Source organism: Cucumis sativus, chromosome 1 (assembly GCF_000004075.3).
Source record: "Cucumis sativus cultivar 9930 chromosome 1, Cucumber_9930_V3, whole genome shotgun sequence".
In the NCBI taxonomy this organism is placed as follows: domain Eukaryota; kingdom Viridiplantae; phylum Streptophyta; class Magnoliopsida; order Cucurbitales; family Cucurbitaceae; genus Cucumis; species Cucumis sativus.
The window spans coordinates 13253546-13280877 of NC_026655.2; the positions used below are offsets into that span (position 1 = coordinate 13253546).

At 30.5% G+C, this 27332-nt stretch overlaps 3 protein-coding genes across 3 annotated transcripts; 1 reads left to right on the plus strand and 2 right to left on the minus strand.

Annotated features, from left to right (window-relative positions):
• Positions 1 to 267: 267 nt before the first annotated feature.
• On the minus strand, positions 268 to 3129 carry LOC101223071 (probable trehalose-phosphate phosphatase J). Its single transcript, XM_004150612.3, has 11 exons — positions 2800 to 3129; positions 2557 to 2697; positions 2358 to 2429; positions 2158 to 2256; positions 2020 to 2076; positions 1841 to 1942; positions 1692 to 1769; positions 1275 to 1344; positions 1021 to 1091; positions 831 to 923; positions 268 to 708 (listed from the first exon to the last, which is right to left on the minus strand). The coding sequence occupies exons 1-11, from the start codon at positions 3046 to 3048 to the stop codon at positions 628 to 630; spliced, it is 1113 nt and encodes a 370-aa protein (XP_004150660.1). The 5' UTR covers positions 3049 to 3129; the 3' UTR covers positions 268 to 627.
• Positions 3130 to 15230: 12101 nt separating this feature from the next.
• On the plus strand, positions 15231 to 22352 carry LOC101222591 (endoplasmic reticulum-Golgi intermediate compartment protein 3). The gene is made up of 13 exons (XM_004150610.3): positions 15231 to 15789; positions 16316 to 16389; positions 16488 to 16571; positions 16701 to 16781; positions 19108 to 19188; positions 19741 to 19833; positions 20634 to 20813; positions 20924 to 20991; positions 21080 to 21131; positions 21278 to 21331; positions 21427 to 21519; positions 21605 to 21671; positions 21950 to 22352. Exons 1-13 carry the CDS (start codon positions 15648 to 15650, stop codon positions 22039 to 22041), a joined length of 1161 nt encoding a protein of 386 aa, XP_004150658.1. The 5' UTR covers positions 15231 to 15647; the 3' UTR covers positions 22042 to 22352.
• A 1822-nt stretch (positions 22353 to 24174) lies between these two features.
• Positions 24175 to 26101, minus strand: LOC101222833 (ethylene-responsive transcription factor RAP2-4). Its single transcript, XM_004150611.3, has one exon. The coding sequence runs from the start codon at positions 25600 to 25602 to the stop codon at positions 24514 to 24516; it is 1089 nt and encodes a 362-aa protein (XP_004150659.1). The 5' UTR covers positions 25603 to 26101; the 3' UTR covers positions 24175 to 24513.
• Positions 26102 to 27332: the final 1231 nt, after the last annotated feature.

Below are 27332 nucleotides of genomic sequence, written 5' to 3' on the forward strand. Positions count from 1 at the left end.
TAGCATCTTTTTAGATATATAAAATTAACGAGATACTATAAAATTACAAGTGGTGTGTATATGTCAAACACTCGTCTTCACGAGAAATATTGAGATAAATAGGTGTGTCTTAAATTTACGAGAGAGATATGTCATTAGATTGTCTAAAAACAAAAGAACAAAATCTCAAATAATTGAATTACTTATAATATCGTTTAACATCATCATACTTTTACTATAGTTTGTGTATATGCTAATAATATTTACGAGAGCAAAAAGCGAGAGATATATCACAAAATGAAAGACGTACAGTTTCTTTTCTTCTTGTTGAACATTACATTTGAGAGCCAAACTCAAAGCATATTCATAACTAAAGGAAAGAGCATTAGCTCAAAGGTAGATCAAGGGTCACATAGAACATACATATATATTTTCTCTAGTAATACCAAATGAATTACGAGAGTGTTTAAATATTCTCTCATTATAAATATTATAGAGAGATAATTGATATTCAATTAACACAAATGGGGCTACAAATTAAAACTCAAACATAAGAAGACAATTTGATTGGAAAATAAAAATATATTAAAATTCACTCTTTGAGTGAATTTAAAATTCATTTAAATTCTCCTTCTATTTGTTAATTAATTAATCCGATAATGTGGATTTGGATAATAATGTTCCCATTGATCTTTTCCAATTTACAAGACGACAAAGAAACTCCTCTACCTGCACACAAAAAAATTTACAATCTTAATATTGATTTTTCATGAATTGGATGAATGTAAAAGTACATAGAGAGAGAGATATTATCATTTTCTTTATTTTCTAAAAAAAATTGATTTAATTACCTCGGATGGTTCTTGCAATGAATAAGAAGCACAGGTTTCCTTGGGAAATTTTGACACAAGAATTCCAAATCCTAATCCTTTACTCTGCAAAACCTGTTTCCAATTTTACCCCACCAATTTAATTAATATAATCCCATTTTTATAACCATTTTTCTTTTTTATTTGTTTGGAACATTTGAACCTTTCATACCTTAAATGCATCTTCATCGGTTCGATCATCTCCGATATAAACCGGTAAAACATCACTAGAATTTGCAAACCCTAAAGAAAAAAAAGTCACATAGTGAACAAATCATATATAGATATATATATTTTGTTATAAATTGAATGTTGCATTTTGAGAAGAGAGGGAGGAAAAGGATGAGATTGTAAATTTAAAAAGGAGTAATTAAGGTACATTGAATATTTATGTTGATTTAGATTACATTAATTAAAATTTGATACCTAATGACTCAAGCAAAAATTCCAAAGCTTTGCCTTTGTCCCATTTAATTGCTGGCCGAATCTCAAGTACCTGTTCATTATTTTGTCTTTTTCGTCAGCCACAAAATTTAAACAGAGAGAAAAATAAAAATAAATACATAATTCTTTTTTAGAAAGAAAAAAGAAATATTGAAGTAAGACCCACAAAAGCTGTCTTAAAAGTACAAGGTTTGGCACGTGTGTGTTAGATACTAGGATTTTTCCATATATGTTAAAAGAGAATTTCAGTTTTTTCTTTCCTAAACAAATATGCAATTATACATTTTTATATGAAAGTATTTTTATTCAAGAAATTTTAATATTAGTAAAAACTAGAGAGACTTAATTACTTTAAAAAAAAAAAAAAAAAAAAAAAAGGAATAGAGTAGAAAAGTATACCTTTCTTCCTAAGCTCATAATCAATTTAGGGTATTGATTAACCACCGATTTTACTTGCTCAGCTAATGCACCCCATCTCTACCATTAAAATTAAGAAAATAAATAAATAATTTATTTGAATTTATTTTGGTGATTTGAATTAAAATTACCTTTTCATCGACGCAGCGAAAATGCACAGAAATACAAAACTTGTTGTTTTCCACTTTAGCTCCATTAATGGACTTTGTTATTTCTGACAACGTTTTGTGTACCTTCAAGAAATAATAAAATTAGAAAGAAAGAAAAAAATTAATTATCTTTATGGATTGACCTTTTTTGAAGAACAAACCTCGTCAATCATAGGCAGCAGCTCACTTGCCGGTTGGAAAAGCACTGCTTCATTGCCCTTCATTAACAATTTTATATTTTTCATCAATCTCATTCACTTTATTATAATTTATTTAAAACTATACTTCTTTTTACATACTTTTTTGTATTTATTATTGTAGCCTTTTGTTGGGCCTTGTATGTCCATTCCATGACTCCCTGCGTAGAACAACTCTCCCAACCCAACGAACTCATAAACCTACAAAATAAAATAAAACATTTCATCTATATTAACTCTATTCAATTTACCCTACCTCCCTTGTCAACTTTCATTTTTAGTCTATCTATATCTACACATACCTTATCTCTACGTCTTCCAGTCACTATGGCTGTTGGAAAACAAGTTGCAATGTTTTTCACTGCTGCTCTCATCTGTTTACCAAAGAAAGAACGGTATCAATGTCTTTTGTCTCATAATAAATTGTTAGTATATAAACATGTGTATTTTCTTCCTCTTTCTCTTTCTCTATCTCTATCTCGTGTTTGAATTAAGGCAAACCTCATTTGTCATGAATGCTCTATCCGGATCTTCAACGATAGGGGAAAGAGTGCCATCATAATCCAAAAACATGACGATTTGTTTGCCTTTAGAGGCAGTTGTAATTTGGTCGAACATGTTGAGCGCAGAAGGAAGTTGAAACTACAATGTATATCAAGACAGAACAAATATGAATCAAAAAATCAAATAAGAAAGAGAGAGTCTCGATTTCTAAGAAACATAAAAAAAAATATGACAACTTACAATCCAAGGGGATTGAGAAACAGAGATATGAGAGTTAAGACGAGTGGGAGAAGAAGCTCTCATCAAATCAACAGAGGAAGCAATGGCTCTGCCTCGGCCTAAACCTCCGCCACCGTTTCCCCCATTTTCGGTTCTCTTGAAAAGCTTCTTTTTAGAAATGTTAGCCATAAATCCCCCAATTCTAGCGACTGTAAAGGCTACACCGATTCGTGATTTGAATTTGGGAAGGGAAGCTTTCTGGTTGGTCATTTGGGATAAAAACAGAGGGAAAACAGAGGATTTGGGATTTGGGATTTTGAAGAATGAAGAAGAAGATAGATGGGGAAGAAGAAGAATTGGAAGGGTGAATTTATAACTCAGCTTTCATGGAATTAATGGAACAAATTATTCATCTTTTTTTAATATTAATTATTATTAGCTTTAGTTTGTGTACTTTTCAGCCACCATTCTCATACCCCACAACGCCACTCAAATATTATTCTTTCCTTTCTAAAATTTATTTTTATTTTTCAAACACTCTACTCTATAGTTTAATAATATATGATATGGTGTGTAAAATAATATCTTTTTTACTTCCTATACATTTTTGCCTTACCCTCCCTACTTTTATAATTACTTCATCTTCTTCAATCATTGGAATAGTTTTCCAATCTTCTCAACTTCATTCTAGTTTAATCATTATTCGTATATCTTTAATGAAAAGGTTAAAAATACAAATACAATTTTTCTCCCTCTCATTTAACCTAAGTCTATATATATTTGTATTGATATGGATATAGATATTTGAGTAATACAAAAAAATAACAAGTAACCAAAGAGAGATCAAATTACTAGACGCAACAACATAGATTAAAATATTATTTAATAAGGATAAACATAACAATAGAAAGTTTTTTTTTTTTAGAGAATTATAAAACCATGGGACAAATGATTAGAGATAAACCTAATTTTTGTAAGATTCTCTTATTTTTATCATTTCAATTAACACGTGATTATGAATAAGAATATCTTCCCAACAAACATTTTTCATATATATATATATATATATATATATATATATATATATATATATATATATATATATTTGTAGAATCTAAAAACAAACTGATATATGAAAGTTGAGGTAAATTAAGAGTGAAGAGAGTATGATATGAATGTGTATAGATATGAAGAAACCATTTGTAACAGTATATAAGAGAGGAAACACAAAAATATTTGAGTATTGTGTGGAATAAGAGGGAGGTAGATTTGAGGGTGGGGGGGGAAATAGGAAGAGTTGGTAAAAGCAAATGAAAATGATGTATTTAGGAAAAGAAATAATAATAACAATAATGGGGGTGTGGCTGCAAAGCTAGCTCTATCTTAGAGCACTAAAGAGAAAGAAAAAAGAAAAAGGACCACTTAACCCCCACTTCCAAACACTTGAATTCATTCCTATTTGGGCTTTCCTAGTGCTCAATAAGGGTTTTTAAATCAATTTTAAATTATTTCACAACTGATTCATAGATATACTTTCATAACATTTATTATACCTACATTTAATCCACCTATATCAAACTCTTGATCTCCTTTTGATAGCTCTAAGTTGTTCCTAGTTTTATTTGGTTTTTTAATATTACACTTTGTTATTTTTCTCACAACTTTTTCAGCTTCAAATATAGCAAAAACTAACCAATATATTTAGGCTATATCACATATCATGACACACTTTAATAGAATGTTCATGTCTATCCTGAATTATTATTGATAGACAATAACATCTTATTATATTGGTAAATGATTGAATATATCAATATTTTTTTAAAAAAAAATAGTTTATGAAATTAATGCAACTCAAATTAGATATTTAAATGGATTTAACTTTTTTTTATATATAAAAAGTATTACATGAATTGCCACCCCACTTTTTGGGGTTTCACCTTATTTATTTATTTATTTATTGCTTATATATTTTCATGTTCCAAATATAAAACTAATACAATGACTATGGTATGAGTTGAGAATGTGTGAAGCTTGATTAATTATTATTATTGTTAAACATTATGTTGGATTTGTTTTTGGTATATATAGTGCTTAATTAATTGTAAGGTTAATTTGTGACTTAGTGCACTTCAACATCTTTATAAAAGCTTCTCTTTTTTTTTTTAATGAACTTTCTATTCCATACTTTTAATACTTAGTACCTTAGCATTAAATTTTTCAAGAAGGCTACACACACACACACAACAAAATAAAGAGAAAAAAAAACGGTTAATAATCATGTTTGATTTTTCTTTAAAAAAAGAAAGAAAATAGAATCCTATGTAGCTAACCATGTTGACCTTAAAAACCAAGTTTTTGAAAATTATTTATTATTTTCCATTTTATAAGAACAGTTAAAATAATTTTTTTAAAAAAAGTAAATATATTATTATTGGTATAAGACAAATAATACTATTGGGTAAAAAAGGTTAAATTATTATCATATAGGGTTAAATTTTTGGAATAAAACAAATATGTTGCATCTTTTAATAATAGAAAAAAAGGAGCTACTTTTTCTTTCTTCTTCTTTTTTTTGAAGTTGTGATTAAAGTGGAAAATAGAATGGGAAGGAAAATGAAATAACATCAAATTGGACTTTCCTTTCAAAAGTCAATTTTTTATCTTTTTTTTTTTCTTTTATTTCCCCCTTCCTTTTATGCTTTATTTAAAAACAAAAAGTAAATTAAGAAAAGGAAATTACTTCTTTCATTAGATTCAATATATAATGAATATTTATTTATTAATTACCATAATCCAATAAAAAAACAAAACACACATATATATAAATGAGATTGAAAAAGAATATTAATGTATTAGAAGTAACCTTTTATTGTCGGAAGATTAGTTTCCTTTTCCCCATCATTATGTCTTTGGAAAAATGTAATTTATTAAAAATAGTTTTGATAAAGATTACATACTGTCTACAAATCATAAATAGTAAAGAATGTTAATCAATTAATTGAAATTTTCTCTAGAGGTTAATTATGCAATAATTCTTATAAAATCAAATAATAAGGTTAAGAATCTATTTCTTAACACTTTCGTAAAAGGACATAATTTGCTCAAAACTTCAATTTTAACTCTTTCATTCATATACCTTTCAATTTCTTAACAATTTTAGCCTTCTTTCTATTCTATTTAAATTTAATTTAGACTATAAACTTTAATAAATATTAAATGAACTTTTTCAAAGATATAGCAAGATGAATAAAAATATTTTTTTAAAATGTAGCAAAATTTTAGATTTTATTAATTATAGAAACATATAGGCTTTGATAAACTTCTATCGGTTTCTATTAGTGTCTATCATTAATAAAATCTATTTTTTTTTTTCGTAAATTTGAGAGATTGAAATTTTTTGATATCAATATAATTATAAATAAATAATGTCCATCCATTTTTATTTGCGCATTAATTGAATGTATGCTTGAGATTATTAAATGTCTTTTATTTACTTCAAAATTATTTTTAAACGGATTATTAACCACTCAAAATTTATTCAATATTAAAATTTACACTATAATAGTATCGTCAGAATTTATTTAAAAGAGTTTTAAAAAATCAATTTGATAATAATTTTGAAAATATAAAAAATATGATTATTCTAACCCTTTAAAGTTACTTTCAAATATGTTCTCAAACAAATGGTCAGGTTAGTTCATGAACAATTGAGATGGAATATTTGAATGTTGAAAAAGTAGGGGTTTGTTGAAGTTGTAATGAAAAAAGAATATGAACCTAAAAACATAATTATTATAATTAAGGAGGGGGTAGGGGAAGGCCATATTTGTGGGAATAATAATATGGCTTAAGGGTCAAAAAGTTTTGTGTGGTTTAACAAGAAGAAGAATGAAAGAGTTAGGCAGAAAAAAGAAAGGACATGTTTGAAATTGGGAGCTAAATACAAAGTTTGGAATAACTTGGGGTAGAAGAATATATATATATATATATATACATACACACACACTATTCTGATAATACTACTCTAACTGAAAACATTAATAGTCATTTTCTTTTTAAAAAAAGTTCTATCATTTTATTTTGTCTTTATAGGAAACAATATAGTGTAATTATCCTAGTCCGTTTAATGGTGAGATGTGAATATTTAAAATTATCTAATTAAAGAAAATTCGTATAGAAAAAAGTTGTGAATGGAGAAGACGAAATTCTCATTATAATGGAATTTTTGGTACACATAGGTGTCTTTGAATGAAAAAAAATCAAAGTTGCTTTGGTTGTTTATTTTTCAAAATATTCATTATTTTGTAAATCCAAATATATTCAAGTAATTGTGTTAGAGGTCACATCCAAACTTACAATTGCACAATACTAATAAGCTTTTTAGGCAAAATAAAGTGTCAATTTAATGGATGAAAGAGCCTATTGAAAAAGAAAGTATAGGACATACAATATATATAATGTTGTATGTATGTTTATCAAATTTGTTTTTACACAATTTTATGTGTAAGTTTGAATACTTTCAAAATCTCATATATTATCATTATTAATATATATTTGACGTGTTATACAATTTATGTCGACCAAATTTACATCATTTCCTTTTGTTAATACAAATATAACTCGGTTGAATATAAATTTATATTATTGATCTATTTACTGTGTCACACATTATTAAAAAAAATGTGATTATATATATATTATAAAGTGCACCACTCTTAAGAAATATTCTTAGTATAAAGTTAGCTTATATTCACTTAAAATCTTATATTCTATATGAAATGAATTCACTAGAAGACAAATCAAATTGGAATACTCCAAAATAATAATAATATGGTTTATTGTTATTAATTAAAAATAAATCTTGACGTGGAAAAAAATTACCCAGCCAAATTACATGTGGATTTTGGAAAGAATATTTTTGTATGGAATGTTTGGAGATTGTAATATAATTCCCTATATGATATATATATATATATAGAGAGAGAGAGAGAGAGAGAGATTCTAGATTAGGGTTAATATTTTATAATGTGTGTTTATTTATTCCAACACCAATGATTATATATCATCAACCCCTAGAATCAAATTATATAATTAATTAGCTAGACTTTAGACATTATTTAATTTTTTACTGATTAATTAATTATAATATAAATCATAAAATACGATATTGTTTTGTCTTTAGAAATAAAAATGAAATATAATTGGTGAGGCCCTTTATTCCACCAAAATAAGTTTGAAGGTGTAATTAATTAATAATTTACCAAATTCCAAATCCAATAAGCAGCTTAATGGGTGAATTAAAGGATCTAATGCTGTTAGGAAGGTCCAAGTTTCCCAAGTAGCTGAAAATCTTGGAACCATATCTTTGGTCTCTTAATATATAATAACACTACAACATCATTATTATTAAGTTAAATTATAAATTCTCAAGTTTAATTTGTGGCTATTTAGTTTATTAATTTTAAAATAAAGTTTTAAGTTTTATAAAAAACACGTTAAATAGAAGGAGACCACAGTCTATTGATTTTTTTTTTTTTTAATGATTAAAGTTTAAAATGTTAATGTGAATGTCTCAAATTTATCAATTAATTAATAAATAAAATTAGATTTTCTTAATCATTTAAATTTTATTTATATTACTCCATGACATTGTATTGTTCTTATGTTTATTTTAGCACCTCTTGCGTTTTAATTCTTGAATTTAACAATTACAGTTACAATTCAAACTTAGCATACATGTTATGATCCATAACACATTATATTTTTAACATATATCTTAACACATTATATTCTTAACATACATCTTAACGTGAAGCTAATGAAGTGATTATACCAATCTCAAACTTTCCCATAACTTTCAACTCCAAATTTCATATTCTCTTTCCACTTATTACTAATTACATTTTAGCTTAATCTATCGTGACTTTTTCATATTTATAAGTATATATTTTCTTTCTCCAACTCCCATCACTTTCCCTCCTCTCCTCTCCTTCATCACCTTCTTCTTGCCAAACAACTTGAACACATATTTTCTCCTCTCTCTCATCTTTAAACTTCAAACATTATTTTACTCAATTTTTAAAACAAACTTTAGTAATTGAAATGAATGAAAACAAAAGTAACCAAACCAAAGTGTTTGTTCTTTAAAAAAGAAAAAGAAAAAAAAAAAAGAGTAAAGTAATTGTGTTTTTCTTCCTTTTGTTTTTGGTATGGGTATGAATTGAAATATGGAGAAGATCTCTCCCATCTACCAACTTACCAACTTGTTATTATTTCACACAGCTCTCTCTCTCTCTCTCTCTCTCTCTCTCTCTCTCTCTCTCTCTCTCTCTCCAAGGCATAGCCACTTGTAGATACTTGCCCGAATTAGGAAAGCCAGCAAAGCAGACATGTCCATGTCATCAGCTGACGTGTCATATTAAAAAAACTAAAAAACTAAAAACACCCCTAACTGAAATAACTGTCTCTTCAAATACCCACCGGATTTTCAGTTACAAATGATGGGCCCCTCGATTTTTCCACGAAATAAAATAAACAATAACAATTGTTGAATTTATTTAATTTAATTAATTAAATGGACCCCTCTTTTCACACTTGTGTGATTTGACATGTCATCTTGGCTTGGCAATGATTCATCCGGTCCCACTAACTAGTGCTCACCCCACCCGTTTTGCTTTCTCCACCCACAAACTTCTTTTCCTTTCTTTCTTTCGTTCTTTATAATTTAATAAGCATTTTTGTTTTTTTAAAAAAAATTATATCACTTTAAATTAAAATGGTAAAATTATGTTTTATATTTCTAAACAAATTAGCTTATTTAATTTGATATTAGATTATTTTTTAAAAAAATAAAGTTGTTATTATTTTATTTTAAAATTCATTTGAAACTATATAAACTAAATATTTAAAAAATTCACGAATTATTGAAATGATGTTTTCTTTCCCCAACACACGAGCTTGAAGGTCACCATCACAATTTTCATATCTACTCACTATCCCTATAGTACTTTTTTCTTACAATTTTGGATGTACATACATAATAATACAATAAGATAAGAGCTTATCAAATAAAATTTTCAAAAGGATTAATCAATTTAATCTTACTAATCTTCTTATACTATCTTCTTTATATTTTATAAGTAGAAAATCATAACAATAGATTTGATATATCTATATGAATACTTGTCGGAAAAGGATAATTTTTATTCAATTGCCTTTAAGTTCTTATCATTATTATTATATTTAGTATAAAATATTTTAATAACATAAAGAACTAAAACCATTATTCTTTCATTTAGTACACAATAGTACTTTCTATTTAACTCATAACATGATTAAACTATATTATAAAGTTTTTCTTAATTGTTTTAATTTTAAAAAACTTTTCTCCACTACCCACTCTAGTCCACCTTTGGTTGATTTATTAAAGAATTAAATCATGTTAGAATGGTAGAAAAATGAGAAGCGGATGGGAGGAAAGTACAAAGATATAATAAAGAGTTAGAAAGTTATATATAATTGTGTGATTTTCATGGTATAAAGTAGATTGCTTATTATAATATTTAGGAAACATTAATCTAAGAATAAGAAGTGGGTCGGGTTGGACTATTATACATTTGGCACACTCTTAATTATCGTCGATTTTGAATCATGCTAAAATATTTTTCCAAAACCCTAACTTATTTCTTGCTTTCTTATCATTATTGTTTTTGAAAAGTTTATCCACACCACTTAAATATTAATCTTCCATTATCATAATATTTTTCCTTTATCTTCTTAATCTCCATTGTTAGCTAAGATAAGGTGTCTACCAACACAAAGTTAATAAATGATAATAACAACAATAATGATAATTTTCGATATCATATTATAATATATACTTTAAAATTTAGTTTCATAACTTGGTGAGGTTATCAAACAAATATCAAAATTATATAATAGCATTCTATCACGAAAATCTTCAACCAAATATATATGTATATAGAGTTCAAACTTGTTATATGATGATTATATATAATTATTTTCATTCAAAAATAAATAAAACATACAATCAAATTCATGTAAACAGTGAAACATTGTCCTCCATGTATAATATATTATTAATAGAATTTGTGGTTGAATTATTTGGCCATATTATATAGATTTAGTTTAGTTTTGGAGTTTTTGTGGGTGGGACTGCATCGGAAAATGTCCTACTTCTTGTAGTGACCGCCTCACATTGAAAAGGATCAACGAATTGCTCTTTTTATTATCAATTAATTCAACCATTAGAGAGGAGGATAGATAATTAAATGTTTAATGTTATTGGCGGTGGAGTTTAATTTGTTTTAGGGACTAAGATAGAAGGAGTACATAGGTACATACATTTAAATTTTAAGCACATGTGTATGATTATTTACATTTAGAACATCCAAATAACTAATATTCCCCCAAGCCTAGTCAGGATGTTGGAGAGGCCCTTTTGTTTTCTTTTTTCCCTCTTTCATTAGTGCCCTTTGCACTAAGTAGGTAGTATAGTCCAAGAAATAATTGATTGTCACAAATATAAATATATTTATTTCAAAGAAGAAAACATTAAAAATATTTATAAAATCCAATAGCTAGGTTATAAGGCTATGTTGGGCATGCAGCTAGCTTTTTCACATTTTTCTTCCTTGGTACGAAAATTAATATTGCTAACAATAATAATATACTTTTTTCTCTTCATCTGGAAAGTGCATATCGAATCATTGATTAATGGTATTTGAATTTTTGTACCTATTTTATGCTCTAAAATCTACATTCATAGTGGGAACTTTAGAGACTAGATAACCTATACATTTTTTTTTCTATTTGTCACACATGAAATCTTATGGACTTCAATTTCAAATGATAATTTTGTTTGTTTTTGTTTTTGCTTTTCAAATTTCAAAATAACGTTTTTCAAGCTAAGAAATATACTAATATACATATATTTGGTTTATAAATTTGAACCAAAATTTTAGATAATTGCCTAATTTTTTAAAACTACTTATTTGTTCAGATTTAAATCCACTTTCATCTTCTAACCTACTTTAAATTACTTATTTTTAACAAAGTGCTAATATAAAAATCAATATTATTTTAAAGCTATTTTTTTAAAAGTTATTTCATACACTATATATAAATAATCTTTGGCCATGTATCTATATACCTAAATACTGCACAAAAAGTGGAAAAGCACTTTTCATCTTTTTGTTTCCTTTTCTTTTATTATCATTAAGCACTTTTCATTTAGTTTAATGCCAACTTTCACTCCTTTGGTTAATTATTCTTAAATTCTGTGAGGTTGATGAACAAGACCATCCAATTTTCATATATATTTTATTTTAGCTAAATGTGTATTTTAATTTGTTCTCGATCTACATTTTCATATGAGAATTTGTTAAAAAATATTTGAAATCAAATTTAAATAATATTTTATAATTGGTTTTGATTTTTTTTTTGTTATATTTAAAAATGTCCCTTAACACTTTTAATTATTTAATTTACTTTAAACATTTGAGCCTTTTCCTCAAACTGTTTGAGTTTTTTTTTTTACTTTTATTAGTAACCCTATTTTATAAATTTTTTAAAATAAAAATCAAATTTATTAATAATGCTTCCACTTATTAATTTTTTCTTCTTTTTTATTTGTTTATTGAAAATTAAGAAATAATTGTACCAACAAAAATACTAAAAATAAAAAAAAATCAAATAGCCATTCCACGAAATATATAGTAACAATTAAGAAAATTTCAAGCAACATGTTAGTATGAATATATATATATATATATTAATTTTCATGTCAACCTAATTTTAATTAAAACTAGAGTGATGGAATCTACTAAAATGAAAAAAAATATATATATTAAGAATGACAAACTTATAATTATATTGTGAGTGAAGGAATAGAATATATTACACGAAACGAAAATCTTGCATTGCCTAATAATAATCTAAAGAGATTTGAGAGGAATTAAGTGATTAGACACAAAATAATCATTCTGAAAAAAGAAAAGAAAAAAGTACAATATCTTGACAGAGAGAATATGAGATCAAATTCCAACATATAATATTATTTGATTTGAAACACCAAAATTCCAAAATGTTTTTCTTATCAATTTTGATAAGATATGTAACATGCGCACGTTTATAAATGGAGTCTCCAGTCAAAAGAGTATACTTAGCTTCCAATTCTTTCAACCATTCAAAACTTTAATCATCTATGTCTACCAAACCTAAAACAAGGTTTACCTATGATCGTTTTCTTTTCTTTTTTTTTTTTTAATTTCTCTATCTAAAATTGTTGGGTGAGGTTGGTTCTAACATATTAGCATTTCCTCGTTTTATGGATCTAACATCAACACGATGAGTGAATCACGATTTCTATTGTGAAAAATTTGCATAAAATAATATGAACAACTCTAATCTAGAATAACATAAATAATAAGCATGTAAATTATATATATATATATATATTATATATATATATATATTTTAAATTTTCTTATCCATTGACATCGACTTTTTATTAATAGATACGAGGATATCGATATTTAAAACTTTCAATTGATTAGACAATGGAAAGATGGTGAGTTCATCTCTATTGAAATGGTGGTATTTAAATAAAAACAAAAACGCTCATATGTGATATGAGGAATATCATATAATTGAATATGCATACGTATATGAAAAATGCCAATATTTTAAAAATATTAGAATTAGGAGTGGATTCTCTAACCTAACCTAACCACGTTGGATAGTATTGAAGAAAGAATTGAGCATGAAAAGAAGAGAGACTATGGTTTGTTATGTTTGAAGAGTGGAGTGGGATCTTCAAAGTTTAAAAGTGCTGTCATCTCTAGTAGCCAACTTAAAGCGGCCCACTTCCACTTTGTTTAGAGGCCTTGTCCAGTCCTTCTCCATTGCATTAGGCCCAACATGGATTGCCTTTTTATTAAATGGGCCCAATAGGGTCAACTAAATTGCATTTGTCTACAATTTTTTCTCTTTCTTTCTTCTTCTTCTTTTAAAAATTCCATCTTCATGGATTCCTATAAAATCCCAACCCTAATTCTTGGAACATGAAATCAAAGATATATAAATTAGAGGGTAAAATGTATTTTTTGGTCCATCAAAATTGAAATTCAGGTCTATTTAGTCTCTAAAGTTTTAGAACATACAATTTGATCCTACATTTGCTGAATTAACTTTGACTTAATGGAACACTTACTAAACTGTTAATTGGTTACATGAACCTGAGTTATATTTGATTATGTGTAAATTGTATTGAATTAGTTGAAAAACAAATGAGAATTTCAGGAATTGTCAAATATGACAAAATAAACAAACTATTTACAATTTATGATAAAGTTTAGTGTAATGAGTTTTTGTACTTTAGTAGTTATTTATTTATTAAATAGTTTGTATTTTTTATTTAACTTGTTGAAAAAAAGAAGAAAACTTTTTAAAAATATAAAATTTGATAAAATATTTAATTGAAATGATGTGTAATAAATTTTATTTTTTATTGGTTTGTTTGGTTGGAGTGTAAATGGTTTTTCAATATTTTATATTTTTAGAAAATCTAAAAAAAAAAAATGATGATAGTTGATATTTATAATATTTTTTCTTAATATAAATTTATGTTTGTGTTTTTACTTTTTCATAATTTAAAATTATATTTAGTTGTTTCGTAATATAAAAGGAATAGGGTTTATGATTTGAAACATATCCAATAATTTGAGGTTTCATCTTCCTCCAATGGATATTTGTTTAAAGATGTGATTTCAAAATTATTGTTATAATTTTGTTCCCTTAATTTTGAATTCGGTGGTTAAAGGGTTTTGGAATTAAACAATGTAGTATTGACGTGAATGGTAATGAAGTGCTCTAATCCAACTGCCATACTCCTCTCTAGCTTCCATCAGTTCAATGCACTATATATAAAGTTGGGAAGATAGTTTTATTTAGAAAAAAGAATATCAGTATAATATCAATTATGATTATGGAGGTCTATTTGTGATATGTTTTTTTAAGTAATTGAATATAATTTACAAAGAATTAAATATAACTAATATTGATGTGAGCAGTTAGGGAGATTTGGTTAAGTTAAAAGTTTATGAATAAGGTAGAGATGAAGGAGAAAAAGTATATTTGAGCTAAATTAAAATAAATAGTATGATGAAGACAGAGAGGAGGTTATAATATGTCCTTTTAAGTTTTGATGGTTAATACCTATCATCAAAAGCCACAGTGTTAAGAGTTGTAATACAACGATTAGATTAGTTAGATTAGATTAAATACGATTAGATTAGATTAGATTGAGGGCATCGACGTTTCTAACAAAATATAAAAAATAAAAAAAAAAAAAAAAGAAAAAAAAAGAAAGGACAGCGTATACATAAAATGAAAATGGTGGGTTTTTTTTTATATATATATTATAAATAAAAAAGAATAGTCGCAAGGATTGAAGGTCTGCAGATTTTCCAATCGGAGACGAAGACCCAACCCCCCCTATATCCAGGGAAACACCCACCCACCTCCCTTTCTCCTCTTAGATCTTTTTTTCCCTTCACCAATTCACGGGTCTCCCTCAAGTCTCCCCCACCCTCTCTTCTATTCCCCAATTCCCAATTCCCAATTCCCGGCAACAATCCAACTTTCTCTCTCCCGCCGGCTGCCTCTTCCCTCTTCCCTCCTGCCTTCCCGTTTTTCAAAATCATCCTCCATCCCTCCCTTCAGATCTCTTCCTCCCCTTCTTACCTGCCTTCCTCAATTTCTCTTCCTATACATCCACCACAACCCCAATATCTATCTCCTCTTCCCTCCTTCCTGGGATCGCTCATTACAGCCCCGAGGCTGACATGGATAATATAATCAGCAAACTTCGGAACTTGGATGCTTACCCTAAAATTAATGAGGATTTCTACAGCCGCACGCTTTCCGGTGGCGTTATCACGCTTTCCTCATCCATTCTTATGCTCTTGCTATTCATATCTGAGCTACGTAGGTTTCTTCCTCCCTGCCTTTTTTCTTCTCTTCCCTACATCCATTATTGAATCTACGTCTTAGTCTTACCCCAATGTGTGTTACAATTCAATTTTATGTTTTTCTCTATGTAGAATCTTTATTTTTTCTTTTTTTCTTTTTTAATGTTTTCAAGCTTTGATTGGTGTTTACCACTTCCCAGTTGTTGTTCAATGTGGTACATTATTGAGTCATACGTTTACTTTTGTTGGCGCCATTAGTTTTCTCTTTGTCAGATTGCATTGGGGTTATGTATTATCGACAGAGTTTAGTTTATATGTTTATCATCAGAGTTTAACTCATATGTTTACTAATATATCATGCACTCATTAATCTACACTCCAAGTAACTTCCTCCTGCTTCAGAACGGTACTGGTATACTATGGAAAGTGTTAAGGTCCTTGGGGGCTCTGTATTTTGGTATCAGTGCAATTGATTTTTTGTTTTCTTGCTGTTCTTGCCTGAGCATATGCTCTCTAATGCTTGAAAATCTCATTGGTTGCAGGGTTATATCTCCATGCTGTAACAGAAACCAAGCTCGTAGTTGATACATCAAGGGGAGAAACCCTTCGTATCAATGTAATCCCACATTGTTTCTGGATATTTCTAATATTATGCATCAAAATCTGTTTTTCTTTTCTCTCTTGGAAATTATACATCTTCTTTTTTATTTTCAGTTTGATGTTACCTTTCCTGCCCTTCCTTGTTCTTTATTAAGTCTTGATGCAATGGACATCAGTGGAGAGCAACACCTGGATGTGGTGCGTATGATGATTGCATAGTCTTTTCTCTCCTTGTCTAAAATATGTAAATTATTTGAAATTGAGTTGTTAAGTGCATGCCATGAATGTATGGTGCAAGATTTACATATTGTTTTCCCCTGTATGCAGAAACATGACATAATCAAAAAAAGGTTGGACTCTCATGGCAATGCTATCGAAGCTAGACCAGATGGGATTGGTGCACCTAAGGTTCGTAATGTTCCAACAATTTAAATTCCTATTACTTCCTTTCTCTTTTTCCATTTGTTGAACCATATGGAACTAATCCAATCTATGCTCAATAGGAAACTCTCTCATCTAGTCACCATTGATTCGGCTTTGGATTATATATATTTTTAGATTGCCATAACTTTTGAAAAATGATTTATTGATAGTTGTTGATTTTATTTAGTATTACTGTATTAGACCAATCCAAAACCAACCAACAAATGATTTATTCGCAGCTCCCTTAGACTAGAACTCTGTTATTCTTCTTTCAGAATAGATTTGTATATGCAGTGTATCTTTGTGAGAATGTAATTGGGGAAAACACATGCAGCTAGATAATGAAGTATTTTATCAGAAATACAAAAATTGGTGTAGTGGGTTTAGTTTCCTAAGTTGAAGATTAGGGATGCTCATCTGCGGACATTTTAAGATTGGTGTAGTGGGTTTGGTTTAAGTTGAAGATTAATGATTTAGAGTTAAAGCTTTGCTGCATTGATGTGAAGAAAATGATATTGTGTTTAATCTACTACCCAAGTGAACCAAAGGATGAGGCACGGTGTAGGATAGAATGGATGCAATATGATAAATGATGGTTTAAATGCATTGGGACTCTAACGCACCAGAACAAGTTGAAGAACTCGAGAGGCCGTTTACTGAATCAGAGATTTGGAGGGCCATGTCCAACCTTCACCGTACTAGACAGGCCCACCAGGGAATTCTTTAGAAAGCTTTAGAACATTCTTAAGGCAGATAATACAAGGGTGTTCAAAGACTTTTTGATAACTTCATTACTAGCGTCAACCCTAACGAGATTTATAAGTTATATCTCCCCCATCCCCAAAAAATCAGATGAGAGAATGGTGGGAGACTATAAACCCTTGATAATGTATTGACAATTAAAGGACTTGGAGTCAACTGGAGGAAATGGATTAAAGGTTGTATTTCCACACCATTGCTTATTAATCATGGACAAAAGAGGGGGTGATCACTAAACTTGTCATCAAAAAGGCTTTCAACATTGTCGATTGGGACTTCCTTGACAATATATTGACAGTTAAAGGATTTGGGACCAAATGGAGGAAATGGGTCAAAGGTTGTATTTCCACAACATTGTGGATGTTTGGATTAAACTCCTCATCTCCGAAGGTGGCCTTGGGTTTAATGACATTAAAATTAAAAATCAAAGCCTCCTTGCCAAGTGGATTTGGAGATACCGTGGGGAAATTTTGACCCTTTAGAGATGTACGTACCTTTAGGTGTTGGGTTTCCTCTATTACTTTCATTTGGTGAAATGGTTCTTTATCCTAAAAATAAAAAGTATTATTGATGCGAAGTATATCTCTTCTCTCCAACCGAGCCAACCTACTCTCAAACTGTTCAGGAGGCCACGAAAATTTATCATCCAGCAAAAGGATTTGATTCTCTACAACATTATGTGCAATATTGGAAATGGGGCACTTTTCTTCCCTTAAGCATGCTTTTCCAGATTATATGCTCTTACCTTCACAAAAAATCCAACACTACATCTTGAGATTTACATTTGAGAAGACATCTCACCGGAAACGAAATCATCGAATGGTCCCACCTATCTACTATTATTTCCCCCCTCCCCATCCCCTGATGGAGGATGGATGAAAATGGCCCATGGATTCAAAAGGATCATTCACAGACTCACAGTTAGGTCTGTATCCTATATAAACTTTTTCTAGTGAAATCACCCATCTAAAAGATCTATACCCTACTATCATCTGGAAAGGACTCATCCCACCCCTAAGTAGTGTACCTTTTGTCACAAGAACAATCAAACTATTATGCCCCCCTTCGTCAACTGTGAATCTGCTCATGGCTTTTGGTCCAAGTTATTGGGGGCTCTCAACTACCCCATGGTTTTTCGTGATAACACACTGATCCTCCTAGTGGCACTCCTCATTAGTCACCTTTTCAAAAAGGAAAAAGAGGTCATTTGGAATTGCTTTGTTAAAACCTTTTTTTGGCTTATCTGGTTTGAACGAGACTGGAGAATCTTTGATGTCAAAGCTATGGATTTCTCTTTTTTTTTTTTAACATCTCATATACATAACTTTCTCTTGGTGTAAATTTACCACATTCTTTTGTGATTACAGTCTACTCCTATTATATCCCAGTGAAACTGTCTCATGTAATCATCATTTACCCTTTTGTTAATTCATTTGATCAAATTAAATCACCATTGACGTTTCTCATAAAAAATAATGCCTTTTCTCAATCTGGCATTACTGCTGTTATTTAATTTCCCTTTTTTGGCTATTCTTCATTTGACGTTGCACAGATTGAAAAGCCCTTACAGAGACATGGTGGTAGGCTTGAGCACAATGAGACATATTGTGGTTCCTGCTTTGGAGCTGAATCAGTAAGAACTTTTCTTTCCTTTTTCTTATCTTTTTTTTTCCTTTTAGTTTTATATTTATTTATTTATTTTTATGAATACCTGAAATTTCTGTCAAAAAATTGAAGAAATACAAGGGGATACAAAAATAAAAACCCATAAAAATATGAACGTTTTTGTCATATTAGTAATTGTTGAATGTAGTTTCTTGGTTGCATGACTTGCCTCTAAATAATTGATATGTTAGAAATTCTTATAGAAGCTGATGAGGCTGTTTTGGTGTTAGGTTGACTGTGCAATCCTATAAGTGATATCATATAACCATGTCCAGTTATTTTGATACATTTAATTAGTGTAATTGGACTGAATGAATTAAACCGTTGGCAGTGGTTATGTCATTTCGAGTTGACTTTTTTTTTTTTCTTTTCTTCTTGTATTCCTTTCTGTTCTCTCTTCTTCCTTTTAAGAGGTGGCTCATTGTGGATTAACATATTTGGTTCTACATCCTTCCTCCTGCTCTCTCACAGTCACTTAACCCTTTTTTTATGAAAAAAAAAAAATCTCTAATATTTGCAGGCAGATGATGATTGTTGCAATTCGTGTGAGGAAGTTCGTGAGGCTTATCGAAAGAAAGGATGGGCTTTGTCAAACCCAGATTTGATTGACCAGGTTTGTCAGGACAAGGCTCCTATTTTACAGATTCCTTTTATCCATACAATTTTCAAGTTGGCTTCCAACCAAGTTTGTTTATCTGGAATTAATTGTACAAATGTATTCATATGGAACCTCTGCGTGTTTTTTTAATTCGGAACTTGAATTTTATTAAAACATAAATATCTTATGTTTAACTTATCTACTAATTGACATGGGTGATACCTTCCATCTTTTGGCCATCCTGGCCATGATGATGTTTTCTGCTCTGCGTTTTGTGATATAACTTCTTGACATACATGTGAACTATTGCAGCTGATCTTGAAAGCATAATAATCCCATAGTTCAAAGATTTTTTGATGATGCTCATTGATTGTGACCTATATCTGGGATACAATGTTGATCTCAGATTTCATTGAACTATAGCTTACCCCAGCTTTTTTATGTACAATCCAGTTGTCTTGAGCAATCTTTAGAGAATTTTCTATCAATGCATCTGCTATTTATCATTGGGCTTTTTAGGCTTTCTATTTATTAATTCTTTTATATGAAACTTTATTGTTATCATTATTAAACTGGGTTTTATGAACATTGTTTTTCCTTCCATTATTATGTAGTCTTTATTTTATGCAAGGAGCATCAGTTAGAGAATATAGTTTTTCTAGGGATACCTTGCTGACCCTTAAATTTTCTCTAAATGTCATCTGGAATAATATTAGTTACCTGATACTATAGGGATTACAGTTTTCTGTTAATGGGATTATTTTAAGTATGATCTTGTCTTATTCATTATCGTACCAAATCTTTATGACGTTCAGTGCAAAAGAGAAGGGTTTCTTCAACGGATCAAAGATGAGGATGGTGAAGGATGCAATATATACGGATTTTTGGAGGTTAATAAGGTTGCTGGAAATTTCCATTTCGCACCTGGGAAAAGTTTTCAACAGTCGAATGTTCATGTTCACGATCTGTTGGCTTTCCAAAAGGATAGCTTCAATGTAAGAAAATGGTGTTAACGTGATTTGGCATTTTTATGAAAGTCCAATGTTTAAGATTCAGTTTGGGTTTTTAGATTATTAATTGAATTTAATTGCATTTTTGGACTCAGATAAGTCACAAGATTAACAGATTAGCTTTTGGAGAATATTTCCCTGGCGTAGTGAATCCTCTGGATAGGTAGGACTTCACTTCTTTTCTTGGAGCTTTTAGCTAACATAGAGATCTCATTGCACTATGACCTTATTGGATATTTTAATTGGTGAAGCGTGCAATGGAAACAAGAAACACCAAGTGCAACATACCAATATTTTATCAAGGTTAGTTACTGATAGTTTTCTTTCATAATTTATATACATTATGTATTATGTTTTATCGTATGGGGAAATCATGTACCGCATCGTTCCTAGTAAAATTGCTGGAGTGAGCCAAGCAGAGTATGATTTGCTATGTCTTGTTTTTGTAGGTTGTACCTACTGTTTACAACAGCGTTAGTGGTTATACCATCCAGTCAAACCAGGTTTATATTCCTAAGCCCAAAAGTTTTATTTTTTTTATAAATTGTTTCTACATATATGGCAATGCGATAAAGATGTGAGCAATGGATTGTTGCAGTTCTCTGTCACAGAACACGTAAGGACTGCAGAAGTTGGTCGACTTCAGTCACTTCCTGCAGTTTTCTTCTTCTACGACCTTTCTCCTATCAAGGTTGGTTTTTCTTGTGCGGTTCAAGTTGTGATGAAACGGCAGATTCAGTATCCCCCATATAGCTGATTTGCTTTGTATGTTATAGGTCACATTCACTGAGGAGCATGTGTCATTCCTCCACTTCTTGACAAATGTGTGCGCTATAGTTGGAGGTATTGAACAGAAAAAACTCCCACCCCTTTGAATTTCTTAACTTCATTTATTTGGTAGAAACCTTGTTACAGCAGGCACTTCTTGGTAGAGAATATAAATGAACATCAATACATTTCTTAATTATAAGTCAGACTATTGTACTCTATCGGTGTAGTTTTCGTTCTACTTAGCTAGCTTAACTATGTCTTAAGCATGAGTTTTTTCTGTTGTTGAAGAAAATGAACTTGTTTATGTTTTTGACTAATGAGGAAAATGGTTTTATGGCGGCTGTATCCAGGCGTCTTCACTGTCTCGGGAATATTAGATTCATTCATATATCATGGTCAGAAGGTGATCAAGAAGAAGATGGAGATTGGTAAGTTCAGCTGATAGGGGACATATTTATTTGAGTTGTTTGAAGCCACAGAACCTGGCAGCAATTTCCAAGTCAGATGATGAATGATCAAATCAAGAGAATCAGAACGGTTAGTTGGTTGTATTAGATTATGGTTGAAATTTGTTGCCATGATTTTACACAGTTGAGAAGTAGCTGAGCTCCCCAGCTCTGTTTCATATTTAAAACCATTTCTTTACAGTTTCACGAGTCTTTTTCTTTTCTAACTGTTGTCGTAAATGTGAATATCCACATAAGAGTTAAAGACAGGATTCTCATTATTTATTAGATCCCAATTTTTTATTTACTCAATCCGACCATAACTGGTTGGATAAAAACACCCATTACCATCCCACAGGTCAAAGTTATTACTAAGAAGACTTTAACTTGTCTCGATACTGCATCACCACCAATGAGTTTCCCTTCCATAGCTTGCACTCTACACAATATAACTATTTAACATAATATTATGTATGTGGTTGACAAAGACAGTAGAAGTGTTTAGGGACCTCCAATTCAAAGGACTTTTCTTCCTCACCATTATATATGCCTTTGCATTTAAGAAAAGGAAGTTCCACCAGAAAGTGGATTTTTAACCTAATATTATTTCTTTCATTTTCTTTTTCTTTTGTCGTTGAAGAAAAGCAATTGATTTTTAAACCCTTCATTTTAAGTTCATAAAATCTCTTTTCCACTTTCCGTGATAAAAGGTTAAAAATGAACAAATATGTGAATTGGTGAGTGGGTATAGACAATGAGTTCAAATAGTAATTAAGTATAAAATTCAATGATATGCAAAAAGAAGAAAGGAGTGGATAGAAGATGGATAAGAAAGGATGGTGCCAAAAGCTATGATTTCTTTTTGTTCAAATTCATAAAATTACACAATTTCTTCTCTTATAATCATAGCTTTTAGATATTCTTAGAGAAAAATGATTAGAAGCAATAGTGGTGAGTCGGTGACAGCCCACGTGGTCACTGTCATGAACACCTCTACTTTTTTTTCTTTCTTTCTTTCTTTAATTATTTGTTACTATTTGTTTATTATCTAACATTGAGCAATAAGGCAGAGAATAAATGAGTGGTTCCCACTTCCCACTTCCCACTTCCCACTTCCCACCGATCATAGTGCTTAGTTTTGGGCTTTTTATTATAACCTAACAATGCTCATAGTGTGTACTTGTAATGAAATTATTTGATTGGATGTAAGCCTGAATAAATCAGTGTAATTTCTTTTCTTAAAATCATTTTTTAGCAGTTTTATCGTTTCCTAGTTTTTTTCCTTCCATATCGAAATTTTGGGCCTCCAAGCAATGATATTAAAGGTTGTATATTTTTCTAAAGCATATGCGTTAACAAACCATTGAAATAATTCAAAAATGACAATATCAGTAACTTGGAAACATAATTGGTTACATGATCTAACACTCTTAACCATAACTTAACTTTCATCAATTTAATTTTTAAACTTTATTAAACAATTAGTTGATTATGGTTATGGGTTTATATCATTTGATCCATAATTGTCTCATTAAAAAAATTTGTTTTCTGCATGTATTTTACTTCACTTTCAAAATTCAGATATTTTCATTTTTCATTTTTCATGATAAAGATAATGGTTGATAAGATAGGAATATAATCGAGAAGTTTGAATTTTAAATCAATGAAATCGATTTTTTTAATGACAAATTTAGTACCAAAAAACATTTTCCCCTACTAACTCAAATGCCCTCAATTCTAAAATTACAAACTACTCTATATTTTTTAATTTCTTTTAGGTTTCGTTCATAATTCTCGAGGCAAAGAATAATTAGAAATATAGCTTTTATAATCAAAACAATTAATTTTATAGCAATATTGCAAATATAGTAAAAAGATATACAAAAGTTTCAATAATAGAATTTTATTATCAATAAACCACAATAAACTTTTGTTATATTTATTTTTTCTAAACTATCCTTCCTAAATTTGCTCCTCATTATAATTATTCTAAATTTGTTAACTATTTAACCACATTAGTTTTTGACACAAGTATTTATAGAATTCAATTGCATTTGTGCCTTTGTAACATCTTTTTTTCAGTGTTTTAAAAGAACAAAAGAAAGGAAAAAGAGTAACTAAGAATTGAATAAACATAACATAAGATATAAATAGTTCTTATATAACATAAGAATAAAATTACATAAATGTACTTCTTTCACTAATCCCTAACCCATAAACTAAACAACAAACACAAAATTATTAATAATAATAACATTACTTGTACATCCCTCCCTCCCGCCCCCGATCAGCTCAAAAAAGTTGGCCGCCGGTCCATGGCAGTCTCGGAGATATCTCCCTTACTAAACCATACTTAATATAACAAAAACCCTTTGAACGTCCTATGAATCACATACACTGATTCTGCCAACTGCAAAAACTTAGTCGCAGAATCCAACCTAAAATAAATCAAACTATTACGCACATCATCAATTTGTGAATATCGAAGCCCAATCGATTTCCGATGGATATTTCTGCAACAAACAGCTTTCTGTAGTTTGTTCCCATGCCGAATCCGTCGAATCCTGGAACGTCAGATCTGATAACGGCGAAGACCCTCCTGACTCGTCGCTCTCCGCCGAAACCGGTGACGAGGAGTTCTCCGCCTTGCAACAGACCTCCGACCCACTTGATCCAGCATCCGCCGGTTTTAGATCGTCGTCGGAATCGATCACCGTTGGGGCCTGAGATCCCGATGCGATGGTTGAAGAACCAGATGACTTCGACTTTCTCCGATCCGATTTCCCCTTTGTCTGCGACTCGGCCAAGGTTTGGCAGATGGCTTCGAGTTTAGCGTCGACGGCGGAGTGTAGCGGTTTGTACTCGCCGAAATCGCCACCGACGGAGGAGCCATGGTGCTTGAGGTGAGGGAAATTGAGTCTGGCGAAGTCGCCTCGGAGCTTGTAAGCGGCTTTGTCGTAAGCTAAAGCGGCTTCTTCGGCGGTATCGAAGGTGCCGAGCCATAGCCGAGTTCTGTTCCTCGGAAGACGGATCTCAGCCACCCATTTCCCCCAATGCCTTTGCCTCACGCCTCGATATAGTTTCGTCGATTTCGGTGGAGATCCCACGTGTTTCATTGGAATCCCCCTCGGTCCAAGCAGATTTCCGGCGGTGTTGCTCTGATTTCTTACTACCTGGTTGTTGATCTGTCCCCAAACTGGCTGGATTTGTGTGTGGAGACCGAATTGAGATTGGATCTGTTGGATCTGAAAAGGGGTTAAGTAATTAAGTCCAATAGAAGGTGATTGCTCTACGCCATGGAAATCTTGACCCGAGAACCCATCGGAAAATAAATGGGTCAACGGAGGAGAGCAATCAGAAGGGTAAGAAGTAGACTCTGTTGGGATAGAAGAAGAAGAAGATGAAGAAGAAGAAGAGAAAGAGAAGTCCGGAAAAGAAGAAGGAAAATAAGAAGGGGAAGCAACTTTCATAAAAGGTTCAATTGCTTCCATTAATTCACCACCAAATGGATCTGACTGAAACTCTCTGCAACCATACAAATCCATCAAAGCAGCCATAATCTCCTTACTAAATTAAAAACAGAAAAAACAATAAGAAGAAAACAAGTAGAATTTCTACAGAGAGAAGGGTATGAACTGCAATAACCAACCCTTTTGAACTCCAAGAGGGATCAAAAAACAACCCTCGAAGTCGATCTGAAAAACAACGAAAACAGAAAAAGATATACAAACAGATGCAGTAAAGAATTTAACCCAAAAAAAAAAACTGGATCTCGATTCTGGAAAACACCTGCGCTTTCGAGAAACCCTTTTTCTTAAGTTTGCTTTTTGTGTTGAAATGTAAAACAAACCCAAAAATCAGAAACTGAAAGACAGATGATTAACAGAAAGGGATACAGAGAAGCGGGGATTACAGAGGGGGGGAATGATGATGAAGAAGAAGATCAAAAACAAAAACAGTGGCTGAAAAATCTCTCAAATTTGTTCACTTTATTTTTTATTTTATTTTTTTGAAAATGTGAATTTCGCTCGACCTCACTCTGTTTCACCATCATCTCCAACCTTTGGTTTTTATAAGAGTCGGAACCCAAAACTACTTCTTTTAATCACTTTTTTAATTTCCATTAATCTCACTGTAATTACCTTTCATTTTTTTAAAATTTAAAATTTAAAATATAATTGATTTCTGTGTCTGACGTCACACTTGATTATCCGAGGCGCCGCAACCAATGGAACAACGACACGAGTCAGTTACGGACACGTGTCGTTGGCATCCACCGGCAGGTGTGGGTTATTTTGGCACCTTTGCTTTGGTCAGTTCTCCAATTTTGTTCACCCCGACCCTCCGGTGTTCATACTTAACTCTTTCTCTTTCTCTTTCTCTTTCTCTTTCTCTTTCTCTTTCTTAATTATTATACAATGCGGCGTGGGGCCCCCTCTTTGATTTCTTCATTTTTCTTTCCTAATTCCAAACTTATCCCTTTAAAACCTTCTAATTTCATTTCTTTACAACAACTCTACCTGCCCTACAAAATCCAACTTCTCACTTTAATCAACAAATGTTTGTGCCTTAATTATCATTTTTTTTTTTATTACGTACATCATTTTTGTGAATCTGTCATTACGTACATCATGTTTGTGCCTTAGTTCGACCCGACCACTAGTCTGTCATTATGACTTTTATAACTTTTAACTCTCATGAGTGATTCGACGGGGTCACTCACAACATGATATCTTAACTGTTCCTGTGGGATCACTAGTTTGCATGTGTTGAAGAACACATTAGTTTTTGGTACCTACTTATAGAATCTTAATGAGAAGTTAACAAATGCTTAGCGAGACTAGTAGTGAGTCCGTTACTAAGTATATGTTTATATTCATCATTTCTATGTTTAATTTTTTAGGCAAAAGTAAAGAAAGAAGAGAGCTAGCAAATGACAAGAAGTAGTTGTAGCTTGTCATAGGAAAAAGTTTATGTTGCTTCCGCTTTCTATGTTATTTTTCTTTAAATGTAAATAGGCATGAACTAGTAATGAACTTAGCTTAGGATAAAAAAGTTGAGTCGTTACATATTTTTTCTTAAAACGACATAATTTTCATTTTGAATATTATTGTTTTGAAAATAAAAAGTAAAAATAAAAGTTGTAGGATTAAGTTTAGGAAGATATTGAGGTAATTGGAGGGGAGAAAGAAACCATAGACAGAGAAACATATATTAGCCAAAGTAGATTTGACAAATATAATACATTATATTAACCTCAATAATGACCCATTAATATAACACAAAA

Coding starts and splice junctions, on each gene's coding strand:
- LOC101222833 (XM_004150611.3), bottom strand. CDS start 25,602: ATGGCTGCTTTGATGGATTTGTATGGTTGCAGAGAGTTTCAGTCAGAT.
- LOC101223071 (XM_004150612.3), bottom strand. CDS start 3,048: ATGACCAACCAGAAAGCTTCCCTTCCCAAATTCAAATCACGAATCGGT. Junction 1,943..2,019: donor TGCTGCCTATGATTGACGAG/GTTTGTTCTTCA, acceptor TATTTCTTGAAG/GTACACAAAACGTTGTCAGA. Junction 924..1,020: donor CCGATGAAGATGCATTTAAG/GTATGAAAGGTT, acceptor AATTGGAAACAG/GTTTTGCAGAGTAAAGGATT.
- LOC101222591 (XM_004150610.3), top strand. CDS start 15,648: ATGGATAATATAATCAGCAAACTTCGGAACTTGGATGCTTACCCTAAA. Junction 16,390..16,487: donor GAGAAACCCTTCGTATCAAT/GTAATCCCACAT, acceptor TTTTATTTTCAG/TTTGATGTTACCTTTCCTGC. Junction 21,672..21,949: donor TGTGTGCGCTATAGTTGGAG/GTATTGAACAGA, acceptor GGCTGTATCCAG/GCGTCTTCACTGTCTCGGGA.